The following is a 13,852-nucleotide window of genomic DNA, read 5'->3' as shown; positions in this document are numbered from 1 at the left end:
TTCAACCAAAACACAGGTTGGTTCTCAACAGATTTGTTCCTCTCTCTCTTCCATGTATCAACCCGCAGCGTACGCAGCACAGTATGCTGGATTGTCTACATAAGAGCAGGGCTAATTCAGGCCTTTTCTCCTTCAGCTAACTCCTGCTAGCTATGGCGCGTGGAGAGAATGCCTGTGTGACCTCCAAATGCAACAGAAACAGCAGTTGCAGATTAATGGCTGTGTCCATCTTTACAGCACATCTTAGCTAAAAAGGAGGATGAGATATTGAGCAGCATCACATCAGGCATCTTTCAAAAAGTTCCAATAACAATTTTGCCCAAGGACTTCACGTGTCTTTTGACCTTACACATGGCACGTTTTGCAAATTCCTATTTCTTCACGATTATATCCATCGGCCAGCCCTGCGCATTCTTTTTCAACAGAACCAACGAAAGTATTTTTGTTGTTCCCCACCCCAAAGCCGCTGTCGCTGCGCTGTAAGCAGAAGGAGCAGAGGCGTTTCAGGCCCTTCCTGAAGGCAGCGTTAGAGAGGCTATAGATCAGACAGTTACAGAAGCTGTTGCTGATGGCCAGCCATGTGGTCAGAAACGAAGCCGCGGGATGGTGGTAGAATCCTCCGCTCTCCAAAAGAAAGTAGAGGATGTAGGGCAACCAGAGGATATAAAACACACTTGTAATGCGAAACAGTACCATTGCGTAACGTTTGTCTGGGTATGTTGATGTGGAATGCTGATAATGTGGGTGGGATTTCTGTATTTGGGATAGGTGGGGAAACTGCCCTTGTTCTAATGCGTTGTTGTCCTTGGCCAAAGATCCCGCTGCAGATCCTGCACCCTGCAGCCGTTGGGGTCGATAGCGCGCGTGGCGCTCGCTGATCTCCCGGGTATGCTGCCTGCAGATCTTGAAGATGTTGCCGTAGGTGAAGCAGACAGTCAGAGCAGCCGGGGCGTACAGCAACACGGCAATAAAGGCTGTGAAAGCCGGACTAGTCCTCCACTCAACTGCGCACCACTCCACCACATCGCCGTGGTAACCAGGTTTCCCCCAGCCGAGGAAAGATGGGAAGAACACCAGCGCGGAGTAAAGCCATATCAGAATTATGCAGCACCGCATTCGACAAGGTGTAACAAGGGAGGCGTAAGTCAAAGGTCGTGTGATGGCAATGTAGCGGTCGACACTCACACATGCCAATGACAACATGGAAACTGATTTTAAAACACACACCATGTATCCAAACGCCTGGCAGGTCAGTTTGGGGTCAAAGTCCTGGAGGCGATGGAGCAGGGACATTGAGGGGAACAGGCAGCTGACCCCCACCAGCAGGTCAGCGTAAGCCATAGTCTGGATGAAAGCACTGGTGGTGTGCTGGCTGAGCAAGGGGGCACAGTGAAAGACAAAAATCACCACCAGGTTACCGGAAATAATGAGAACGGTCAGGAGAAGTATGACGGTGACCTCTAACAGGCAGGTGGTGAAAACGTGGGAATAGCCTATCGCAAGCAGGCAGAAGGGAGCAGATAAACTGGATGAGTTAATCAAACTCTGGTTCAGTAGCTCCAGGGAGGAATTCATCATTCTGGGAAGGAGGGTGTGTTCGTAAAACCCTTCAAGGGAACGAGCTGGATGCGTTCAATCCAATTAAAAAAAGGCCCATGTTGTGGATAAAAAAGGGCAGAGGGCAAGGAGGAAGCCCCCTTTCTGTTGTCGTGAGTGTAGCGAAGATATTAATCCAGCAGTTTAGGAAAATATTTAAACATGAAAAATACTGTGTACGGTATTTCTTCTCTTCTTCTTTTTTCTTTTCAGTGAAGCAAATGTCACAGTTGAGGCTCAAATGGAAAAAAAAAGGGGAAATAAATGTGCGTTTGTTTAAAAGAAATCCAGTCCAATCTGTGCCTAAAATGTCTCCGGTACCTATGAAGTCAGAGATGTCTTCAACATCTGCTCCAGAAAGCCAGTCTAAAGCGCTCTTATCTGTCTGGATTCGAGTCAGACACCACTTGGAATGAAATGAGAGTGCAATGTGCTGCATACGCAATTAAAATAAATTCATCTCCATTTCATTCAGTCCTCGTCCTCCTCTTGCCAGTCTGTGCGGGTTCTCAGTCATCCAGGTAAATCACAAAGAGCAAAAACGGAGAATCTTTACGGCTTATTCTTTTTTTCCTCTCTCGCCTTCACCACTTTTCCATGTCCGCTTGGTCTCGTCTCCGGCTCTTCGCAGGAGGATCACTTCTTTGCAACGGCAAGACGAAGGTAGTATGAAGGCTGACTAATATTTAAAAATAGAAGTCAAAAAAAAAGCACACCGAAGGTCTAATTTGCATCAGAGGTAGCAGTAACTATGTCTGGAGGAGAACTGAGGCAGGCATACCGACACTGGAAGAAAGCATGTGTTCATCTATCCTCCTTTGCCGTCTCTCCCACTCCGTCTTGCTCCCTCTCCCTACAGAAACGGAGGTACCGAAGCCCCTCCCACTCCCTGTGGCTCCAGCCAATGAACAACGTCAAACACGAGAGGCTCCTCCTTCTCCCCCGCCTCTCGCCCCCCTCTCCATTTTCTTTTACATGGATGCTAAAATCTCTGCCTGAAACTCAAGCAAAGTCTGACTCTTCTGCAGAAAAGCTATTGAGTGCAGTGGAACAATGCCTGGGTCAGGTTTACTGGAAAGTGGCTATAATTAATCCCATTGCAGGGCAGCAAGCCCCCCCCTGCAGCTTCATGCCTCCCGGCATGTTAGAAGTAGCCTCAAAAGAATTGGAAAAACACCGCTCACTTCAAGCCACTAATTAGCAGCCAGTTCAGAACCACAGGAATTAGTTGTGCAAATAGTTCTGGTTCTGCTTATTAGGTGCAAACTGCAAGTGAGAGTTTGAAATACGCAATTTAACGTTGAAAGTTGGCCAAAGACATCTGAAGATTACATGCGACAGAATGTTTGCTGTGCGACTGTATCTCTGTCCTCTGACCCAAATAGATGTGCACCTGCTCCTGGTTTAGCAAGCATCAGCGGATGCTGCGGCTCCACTCGGCACGAGAGCCACCAAGAGACGTTCACCTATACCCAGGAAGGACAAGCCGACCAGACTCCTAATCTCCACAGCAAACATCAACAGCAAGCGTTTTTATTGGAGGCTCGGAAGGACTGGTTAAAACAAAGACTGCTTAACAGCAAAGTAAGAGAAAGTAAGAGCTATCGAGTGGAAGGATGCGCAGACCTCGTTAAAATTAGAGGACGGGCTGAAGGGAAGAAGTAAGCATCTTGGGGAAAAAAAAGCTCTACGTGGTCTTACCTTTGTGATAAGAGTCCGGTACTCCTCTACCTGGTGGTCGTTGTTATGGCAGCCTGCCAGGAGCTGCCACACCTCCCCGCGAAGCGCCTCGGGGATGCCGCTCCTCACCAAAGCTGGCAGCGGCCTGGGACGCACCGAAAGGTTCATATGCCTGACGAGGGGGGGGGATTATCATTATAGATGATCATCAACTCAGAAATATTATTTTGTGAATTCATTTCTTCAATTCGAACAGAGAGTGAGAGAGAAAGTAGACATGGAGGCACAACTGTAACTACTGAACGACTGAACCTACCGACTGCAGGCAGCAGAAAATCCCCAATGGTTCTCTCCTTGTGCCCCCCCCCCCCCCCCCTCCCATTTTAAGATCTACTTTCTCAGTTTGCTTGCGTTGTCTTTTCCGTGCACCACGTTATGCAATATATGGCATTTTCTGTCGATGAGAAACGGAAGCAAAAAAATAAGGTGTGTGTGTGTGTGTGTGTGTGTCTGAGCACCCGTGTGTGCGCTTGCATGTGACAGAAGGGATCCTTCCGGTCATAAGATTGTAAAGGCCTATCTGTGATTTGCCTTTGTGCTCTTGCACCCTTGAACCCACAGCGGCATAACACACAAGTGCTCAACAACACAAAGACGACTATTATGATTATAAAAGGCTAATCTCATGATTCATGTGTTTATCTAGGCATTCTTTTTGAGACAACTATCTTTCAAGGAAATCACAAGATTTAGTATTCTGCAAAGAAAAAGAAAATATTGTATCAAACGTTCTAACTCTCACACACCAACGTTATTACATATTTATTCAAGTATAGATTGAAACATGTAACTGTGATAGAAAGTTAACACAGGAATACGAGCCTTACCACTTGGACAACAAATCTCCCCAGGTCTCCAGGATCTTCTCTGCACACTCCTTGGAAACGTCACCCGACCCACTGAGTAACGGCTCGTCGTTATCTGAACACAGAGAGCGAGGATCAGTGACAGGAACGACCTATTCCTCCTGGCATGCTGCATATTCGTAATTGTTGCTGTCACAGTTTAGGCGTCTATAACCTTTTTCCTGCCCCAAACACCCTGTGATTGGACAGATGCGTGCAAAGAGGAAGTGATAAGCTAAACTCTTCGCTGAAAATTAAGATGCTAAATCTCTCGGCAACCAGAAAAAGAAATGTGAATCACACTCAATTCAAAATGGATCGTCTATACCTCATTTACATTTGTAATGAGTTAATAAAAAATAAACACAAATACGCTGGTATCAGGAAAAATGACAGCAAGCATGCACTGACATGTCTGTGTCGGATCTCAGTCATCCAGGTGGAGGTAAATCAAAAAGAGCCCCACTGACCTTCCCCTTCATCATCCTCGGGTGGTGAAGGAACCAAGGAACCTGTGCCGGAGGGCAGGAGGCTGGGACTGGTGGAAATCTTTCGTTTCTCTCTCTCAGTCTCACTCTCCAGACTCACCACCTCATAAAGTGTATCAGACGCAGGGCTCTTACGCTCCTTACGCTCCATCTACAGAGGAGGTAGAAGAACCATGAAACCAACTTCAGAATGACACTTGTAGTTTCAGATTTCATACAATATATTTATTAAAATAACACATCTTGTACATTTTTACAGAGACCAACATTTGAACTCGATTAAGTCCAGGTGGAACCAACCTGTCGCAGTTTAAGGTAGAACGTCTCGGTGTAGTTGCGTTTGCTGAAGGGCCAGAAGAGCCTGTCGTTGGGCGAGCACACCCTGACCCTGGTCTCCAGCAGAAAGCGCACCGGCTCCTCCACCTCTGTAATCACCAGGTCGATTGCTGTCGTCATATACATGAATTTATCTAGAAAAACAAAGAGCACGATTAACGTATTGTGTCTGAAGGAGGATTGGTGAAACAGGACGTGTGGCATGTAGCACAAGGACTGAACAGGGGGGCAGAAATGGAGATAGTCATCTGTGGTGTAATTTATTTTAAATTTATTGTTAGTTTGCATCTGTGGTGTAAAATTATTTTTATTTTTCTATTGTTATTTTGCATCAATTGAGCAATTTAATATTGGTTTTATTTTTATTTGTATTGTTACATTTGTATTGTTAATTGTCGATGACTTATGTACTAAGGACTTTCAATGGAAACAAGACAGCAAGGACTTTTTTTGAAATGCTCCTCTTAGACAGGATGTTTGACTTTAGTTGTACTGTAATACATGCTACTGTGTGACTGTACTTGTATTCTAACATTCTAATAAATATATTCATCATCATCAGACTATCTCACCATATCCATGCGTTTTACTGTAGCTGTGTGTGTGTGTGTGTGCAACATTATCTTTAACATTTAAGTACAATTTCCACATCTATTTCGCATATTATTTTAACACAAATTGATCCTTCAGAGCTTTCTTTAAGGATTTGTAGAATTATCTTATTTTTGATGTTAAGATATAAGAAAAAATAATTTACAATTACAATTTACAACTGTTGTAAATTTTCCCTGTTAAAAATAATTTTGTTTCGCTCGATTCTTGGCTGCTACCTTTGGGCGTTTCCTCATTTACAGCCTGGAACTGAGGCGTGTTGGGGTTCCAACTTCCTGTGATGATGTAAGACTTCCCGTCTGAGCTTTTTCCCATCGACTCCTGAAGGGGCACGAGTTGAAAATAGTAAGCAAAAGCAAATAAACACACGATGACTCAGACACAAATGAACACGGTCACCCACCAGGTCTAGCAGGTGCATGTCGCTGTTCTTCACATTTTTCCCTGGGCTGAGCAGGAGGCCGAAGCACCTATAGAGCAGAACACATGGGAGAAGCAGATTCACACCAACACAACAGTATACGCACGCAGAGAGGGAGGCGGGAGCAAAATGAAATGGACTGAATAATTAAAAGAGGAAAAAGAAAAGACAGAACAAGAGGAGGAACCAGACGCTGAACAATAAATCTCCCCAAGATCAGAATCAGTTTTTAACCACCACCAGCTACTGCAAACAGCTTCCTGGATTGACCCGCTAACAGAGACCAGAGCCTGGAGGACATTTATCACAGTGCCTTGATCTTCACCTTCTCTAGGCTCATCACACAATAACAAATCTGCAATATGGTGATGGAATGTTAACATTTATAAAACTGTGGAAAATGGAGAGAGGGGCCTCGGAGACAGACGAATATAAATCATCACAAAAACTGTGACAGAACACTTAAAATTTGACACGGATGCAAAGTTACTCACCCGGTTTTCATCCGTTATATCATGTCTGGTGTGTTTTAATTCTTAGTTGTCTCTGTTATGCTAGGTTTCTTTCCACATCCCCATTTAGACGTATATCTGATGTCGTGCATGAGGCTCACTGTACCTCTCAATGGCCAGTTCCTTATTTGACGTCTGTAGGACATAAATGACAATTTTCTTGTCCATTCCCGCTCGCAGTTTGAAGCTCTGCTTGTCCTTGTCTTTTGCTACAGCACTGAAAAAGGGGCAAAAGACAAAACCTTAATCAAATGAAATAGAGAATAATGAAACAAAGGCACAATAACGTTAGTTGAACAAAATTCAAGGTGTACAACGCAAGCAGGTCTAGAGGTCCTGGGTGAAATTCAAAAGCCTTGCTTTCTAATAGTTTAAAGGAAAAAGTCATTGAATATATTCTAATTACAGACACATTTCCATAAACAACCTCAAGCAAATGCAAAGGAAATTTGTTCTAGTTAAAATTAATCACAGGCATGTCTTTGTGTGCTTTGTTTCCACCTTGGTATAAGTATAAGTGAGATTAGAAATGTGTGGGTTTTTGTTAAACATTTGAGAAAGACGAGCCGAATAGAACAAACACAGTAAAGTTCCGTTTCCTGATCCATGTGTGAGAATGAGTCACATCCCAATTACAATTGCTCTGAGACAGGAAGGACTCCTCAGTCCCTCCATCTTGGATTGGGATTTTATTTCCTACTGATTTTCTTTTCATGTCATCAATATGATGATTCATCGCTGATGCATATTACCCTGCATGCTTCGAGAAATGGAACCAGTTCAGCTAAGATCATACAAAACTCTGAACACTTTAACCCTAACTGCATGTGGTGTTGCATGTTAACACTAATAATCCAGAGGACACCCAAATTATCTGGTTGTCTTTTCTATTAGAATTCATTTTGGTATTATTTTAGAACCGCCGTACCGCTATAGATTTCCATACACCTTCAAAATATCATAGATGAGTGGATATATTTGACTAATAAAGCTGATACTACCATGCAAATAAACTTTGTGTACTGGCATTACACAGTTCTTAAAGATTTATACAACTGTGTAATTAAAATTCATGAACCCCAAACTCTTCACCTGAAAGTACCCTTTCCATCGTCCTCTTTGATTTCCAGGCTTACAGTGAAGGTGAATAAATCGCTGTCGGGGGTGAGAGGAGCAGCTTGTTGAGATGACAGAAGCGCCCGCTTAGCTGACCGCCGAAACGCTGTGGCAAAGCTGTACAGTATCCTACTCACCTGCAAGACAGGAGAATAGACACAGCACGTATTGATGGACACAAAATAATCCATCCATCCAGCTCGTTTGGATATTCAATCATGTACCGGTAATATATTCAAAAGATGGAAACAGGTAAGTACATGTGAAAAAATTCAGATAAACCTATAGTTTAAAAACAGAAAGGTAAACAACTGCATCAGTAAAAAAAAAACAGTGCTTTCAGGGGTTTTAGGATCAATATATTTATACTGGACGGGAGCCTCATGACATGACGAGAGAAGATGTTTTTTTTCTGAAGGGTTTAACCAATGGGCTGACTCGCTGACATCACGCCCGCACACCCCGACTCCCACATCGCTGGAAGTATTGTGTATTGGTTTGTTCCTAAGCTTTCTGGAAGGAGAGGGCCGTACAAGAGGAAAAAGAGAGGGAGAAGGAGCTGAAGACAGAGATGTACTGTCTGTGTGTCGGGGGGGGGGGGGGGGGGGGGGGGGGCGCTTCCGTGAGGGAGAATCCAGGTCAACGAACACTGGAGCGGGACTGTAACCCAGTTTAATGAGCAGCATCTCTCTTTCCTTCTGTTCCTGCTGAACCTGCCATATATGAGCGATGACCTTTCCTAACATGATCCCTAAGGGAATTCTGAGGACGTTCCCATACTAACACCGGACCCTGAGGTATAGACAAGGGGAGATCAACGACTGAAAACACGGTTAACTAGAATACTGCCGACAATATTTTGCACGAGTGAAAGGAAAAAAACAAATGAAACAAAAAAACAAATGGTCTTGAGAAGACGCCCACTTAATTCGTCCATCTCAGACCGCTGAAGCTGCACATTAAGTTCAGATAAAGCCCGGAATGTACTTTAATCAGATAATAACTGAATCCTCACTGCTTCTCGGATTTGGCAGCGGAACACGTGGATCCTGAAGATCTCGGCGTTGTAGTGGCTTTCAGTGAAGGCAAAGCAGTCGCTCTCTGGTGTGCCGTCATGGCCTCGAACACAGAAGAGAATCTTATAGATGGGGTAGTTTGCGATCTCCGTGCTCGCGTTGGGGTCCAGTAACCTTTAAATAGGAGTTCAAACAAGGTAGCCAGTCAGTATCTGTAAACTCACCGACGTTAGATGGGAAACGTTGTCGTCACTGATTGCGTCAAACATCACTTATAGACATCGTCCGTACCTGACTGTGCCTTCAGACACTCCTGGCACAGACAGCGTAACGTCAAGCGGGACTTGGCATTGCCCTCGGAGGATGCTCATCATGCGGAGGGCCTCCAGCTCACTGCGTGGGGCGTTAACCGAGGCACACCCGAGATACGTAAGCTGGCTGAACACAACGCTGTCCTCGTCAGGGATGGGGCTGCCGGGACTGCCGTCGGATGATGATTCGTCTGCTGCACATGGCAATGGTTTGGATTAAGGAGGGAAGGAGAGAAACTGGAAGGAAAGCATGAGGACTTGATTTCTATCGTCGTTTTATAGTAGCAACGTGTAGCCCCGCGAGAGTTTTAAAGAATTTAACGACTTATGTAGATGAAAACATGAGTAATTCTGTAATAGTATTCTGTCATCTTCTTAAAGCTGAAGATGACAGCCACTACACGATGAGAAATGTGGAGCTCGCCTCGATACGACCTCTCGTTGAGTTCACTCTCCTGAGCCGTCTGAACAGGAAGTACAATTTCCAACTTGGGTGACGGAGCCCTGAGAGGGTCGGAGCCTGGCGCTGCCGGCGATGCTGCAGCGGGAAGAAGGTCGCGCTCGCCGCCACCGAGGACGTCCATCTCCGCTTCTGGTTTGAGCCCAGTGCCAGCTACCGATGGGTCCATGAGGACGTCCTCTAACTCTCTCTGCAGCTGCTGCTCACTTCCATTGCCCACAATCTGAACAAAAAGGGACACGGACACACATACACACACGCATAAAAACAGGCATTAACACAAGCACACCGGGGAGCTAGGAAGCAGAAAAAGCGACACACTTGCTGTGAAACATTTCACAAATCATAAGAACTAAATTACACGATTCTATATCGAGTGCATTGGGGATTGTTCTGCCTTTAACCTTGATGTAGTTCATTTTCAAGGGGGGGGGAAGGGGCCTCCTTTCACGTTGGCGGGGAGAGATAAATCTTCCTTACTACTCATTCAACGTACTGTAAGTGGTTAGCGTGTGAGTGTGACTTGTTGAATACCAGTATCAAGACATTAGAGGAGCCTGGCCAACGCTGAGCTTATTCCATCACCAACAAAACTTTAAGAGCAAGACGAGCACCACAGGAATAATGAACACCCATTTAAAGCACCCGCTTTGGCAGAAGCCTGATATTAGACAGGAAATGGAGCGCAAACGTACTGACAAATTATCAATTAAGAATAGACACACTAATATTTCAGAATTTGTATGCAACTTAAGTTCCAAGAGTAGATTTTCCATGAATTGGCAGGAAATAAAGGAAAACTTGTCTTTGCGATAAAGGAGAATCGGTTAAATATTGTTAGGCTGAACAAACGCTCTAAAGCAGGGTGGCTACTACCGCACAGCTACAGATACCTTCCCTTATACGACACACAAAGTATGTGTCTCTATGCCACTGTAACACGTAGTGTTAAAAAGCCTGAGGGTAAAGTCTGATCGCCGCCATCATCAAAACTGAAGCGGCGAGGATGCTGGCTAGGGCCGTCATTCAACAGCCAGCAACCTGCCTAGAGCCTAAAAAAATGAAATAAAATCACAAACAGCATCACCACGGACTCACATCACAGAAAGAGAGGAAAACTAGTTTGAGGAGGAGGAGAGGAAAGGTAGTTAGAGGAGAGACTGACCTTAAAGCTGACCCCTTCCTCAGAAATCACCTGCATAACAAACAACAAGTTTAGACACACCGACTTGCCTCCGACAGGATGGGCTGTGTCGGGAGAAAACTAATACACGATATCTGGATGGCCAAGTGTCGGTGGATGGAATGATTCCACTGCTTTAGCCTCGGAGCAGGAAGTATGGGGGGGGGGGGGGGGTCGCTCTTTCTTTCCCTCTGACACAAGGCAACCACCACTAAGCTGCACCGAGCTGATAGCGCATTAAAATAACTGATGAACAGACCTCTCGCGTGTAAAACTGTATAATCTCCAAGTGCAGCCAATGGCCAAGAAAATGAGCAACCTTTTCCTATCGACGTCCAACGGCGCCATCTGCAGGTGGGTTTGCGACATGTAAAGATCACTTCTCATAGAAGAAGAAGAGCAGGCAAGACAACCAATACATATAATATGAATATGTTGGATAGTGGAAAAGATAGAGATGATAGGATAAGACAAAGGACAGGAGAGGATAGGGGGGGGAGAGAGAGAGAGAGAGAGAGAGAGCTAGACTGTTGATGAAAGATGCTTTTTCATACTTTAATGGCCCTGAATGAACAAACTTAAATTATCTGACCCTTTCCAGCTGCAGGTGAGAGCATCTTCTTCTCTCGTTCTTTTTCTACTATCCCATCCCACTTGTGCAATACTGGCAATCTCATTCAGAAGAACTCGAAGAACAAATGTATTCCTTTACTCTTTGGAGATGTAAGAATAAATCATTCGCAAAAAAAAACAGCGCCTGCGTGCACGTAGAACGCGCCGAGCGACAAGGAGTAGCAAACGGGACTGGATGATCACGGGTGAAACTCACAATGCTCAAACCAACAAGGAGAAGAAGGCACAGAAGCCAATCAGGAAACGGTTAGCCTTTCGGTTATAGAGCGTGATGGATGTTTAGAGAGATGCACGATGGCTCTCGACATGCGAGTAATGAAAACGGCCTGTTAACATTGGTCTTAAACTATTTGTACCAGTGGGGGGGGGGGGGGAAACAGGTGGAAAGGGAATGAGTATAAATACGTTTGTTTAATAATGCCGGGTACTGCGGTAAACCCCAAATAAGTTTAAATCAAGCATTTCCCCTGCTTGAGGTCTTCCTCCTCTCCTTCTGCCCAACCCTCCACCCAGCCGTCCTTACCTTCAGCCCCGTCTTTTCGTCGTCACTCCCATTATTAGTGGAAGCCAGTGTCCCATCCCCCAGCCTGGACACAAGGACAAAATCCTCACTGTGGAGAGTGGACACCGAGTCTGAAGACGCGCTAATCTTCCCCACTGAGCCCTTCTCATCCATGGCTGCCGCTGTTAAACTCTGCCGTGAGGCTCATGAATGGAAGACGGGAGGAGAAGGAGCGGTGGAAGACGATGAGCAAAATCACCTAGAAAAAGAAACAAAGAAAAGAAGCAGAACACAGTCATGATGGAATGAAACTAACCCCAACTGGAGTCCGGACCACTATCAAATGATCCGACTTATAAAAACCTTTTAAAATGGTGAGACCATTCATTCTTAACTTTGAAAGGATTTTTTTTAAACGTCTGAATGAAACTGTGAAAAACTAAACCCAGGGATAGGATCTGTAATGGAGAAACGGTAATGCGCAAAAAGGAAGGTTAAGCGACGAAAAACGAACGTCATGGACAAACGAGTCGCTTTGATGAAAATAGAACAGGAGAGGTCAGAGGAAAGGAAATGAGGATTATGCGCGTGTCCTCTACGGCAACTCGGTTTATTCTAGTATAAATGAGAGGAATTTGCACCGTAGCTTGATGGAATGAGAAGCTTTGGGAATAATTAATAATAATTCGGGAACAATTCAGCTGTCTGCAACCATCAATCTCATCGTACGCCACGATTAACCTTTATGGAGATTGTTAAATTGTAAGATGATGTGTATAGTCCCACACCAAGTCCATTGTGATATACCAATATAATATAACAATCCATTTCTGTTGGCTTCTGCACTCCACTCATCCATTTTACTGTCTCTTGTTCATCTTCCCTGTTTGTCTTTCATGATTCCTTTATCTCTTGTACCCTCCTTATCTTTCCCCGCCTACAACCTCAAACAAGGGCAACCCTTAAAATCGTGCATTTGTCAAAGATTTCAGTTTCCCTCAGTTTTCTCACCCTATCCCGTATGAAGCACAAGTTATTTATTTGGAACTTCTGTAATTAAGATTGCGTTTTACCAGATGCAGGGTCCAGATGTACTGAGGGCAGAATATCAAACACTATTTAGTAAACACATTGCATGGAGCAAAATGAACACACAGTATGAAAGTGAGAAAAGTAAATGGTTTCCTTCTTGCCATCTTGACTTGCAGGCCATCCTGAATTTCCCTCTGGGATTAATAAAGTATTCTGAATCTGAATACACTGGATATTACAAAGATGATTTTGAGATTGGCTTCTTCTACCAATCCAGGTGAACAGATTAGAGGGTGTGCTTTAATTTATGCTATAGAGAGAATAGTTTGTCAGATAAACTGCAAACAAAAATAACCACGGATGGATGGATGGATGGATGGATGGATGGATGGAAGGAAGGAAGGAAGGAAGGAATGGGGGACATAACCACATAATCTGACGAGTGAAAACAAAATTGTTCATGTATTAAAAAGGATTTTAAGGTAAATTCTTTGATATCATGTGAAAGTTCTGATGTTGCACCCTCAAATCTTTGGCATGTTAGGCTAGCTTAAAAATATATTACATAAGGTAAACTGCTGTCGTAACCCCTGCAGCATTTGTCACTAATTTCTGTATATGAATCTCTAAATATTACGACACGTCCTGCATAGTACGACACAGAATAAATAAACAAAAAAGTAGTGTTTCATGCTGAGTAAAGCAAAAGCAGCAGCAGCTGTGTTATGAACACAAATAAGGACCGACTAGCAGGTGCCCCGAACAGTCGAAGAAGAGCGGCTTTGTCACCCTTTCTTCCTCCCCCGTCTCAGCAACAGCTCTCTGCAAGGACACATTATTTAATATTGCTGCATTGCATTGCTGCACTTCTGACTGTTTTGCATTGAAGCAGACTACCCCTGTTTTACCGTAGCCTATTTAAAAGTAAAGAAGGTTGCTACATCCTAAGATTAGTGCCCAGGAGGATTGTGATTAGTTTCTAAAAATGCTAAAAGGGGCAGGGGAGTTTTTTTCAGAATGAGCATCTGTGCTTTTAGGACTTTCTCCAG

General features: G+C 44.4%; 2 protein-coding genes across 2 annotated transcripts in view; both read right to left on the bottom strand.

Moving 5' to 3' along the window:
- LOC137908129 (rab GTPase-activating protein 1) overlaps positions 1-13,852 on the bottom strand; it is a 39,924-nt gene that overhangs the window by 22,817 nt on the left and 3,255 nt on the right. The window contains exons 2-14 of the mRNA XM_068752481.1: positions 11,793-12,030; positions 10,619-10,648; positions 9,418-9,676; positions 8,974-9,187; positions 8,682-8,856; positions 7,643-7,803; positions 6,657-6,767; positions 6,021-6,087; positions 5,836-5,938; positions 4,970-5,139; positions 4,652-4,820; positions 4,164-4,257; positions 3,298-3,448 (exon numbers count right to left, since the gene is read on the bottom strand). Coding sequence (XP_068608582.1) covers positions 3,298-3,448; positions 4,164-4,257; positions 4,652-4,820; positions 4,970-5,139; positions 5,836-5,938; positions 6,021-6,087; positions 6,657-6,767; positions 7,643-7,803; positions 8,682-8,856; positions 8,974-9,187; positions 9,418-9,676; positions 10,619-10,648; positions 11,793-11,945 — 1,857 coding nt within the window. The 5' untranslated portion in view covers positions 11,946-12,030. The remainder of the gene's footprint in view (positions 1-3,297; positions 3,449-4,163; positions 4,258-4,651; positions 4,821-4,969; positions 5,140-5,835; positions 5,939-6,020; positions 6,088-6,656; positions 6,768-7,642; positions 7,804-8,681; positions 8,857-8,973; positions 9,188-9,417; positions 9,677-10,618; positions 10,649-11,792; positions 12,031-13,852) is intronic.
- On the bottom strand, positions 346-1,578 carry LOC137908644 (probable G-protein coupled receptor 21). Its single transcript, XM_068753060.1, has one exon. It carries the CDS (start codon positions 1,576-1,578, stop codon positions 346-348), a length of 1,233 nt encoding a protein of 410 aa, XP_068609161.1.

Source organism: Brachionichthys hirsutus, chromosome 19 (assembly GCF_040956055.1).
Source record: "Brachionichthys hirsutus isolate HB-005 chromosome 19, CSIRO-AGI_Bhir_v1, whole genome shotgun sequence".
NCBI lineage: Eukaryota > Metazoa > Chordata > Actinopteri > Lophiiformes > Brachionichthyidae > Brachionichthys > Brachionichthys hirsutus.
This window is presented reverse-complemented; position numbering and strand designations above follow the sequence as displayed.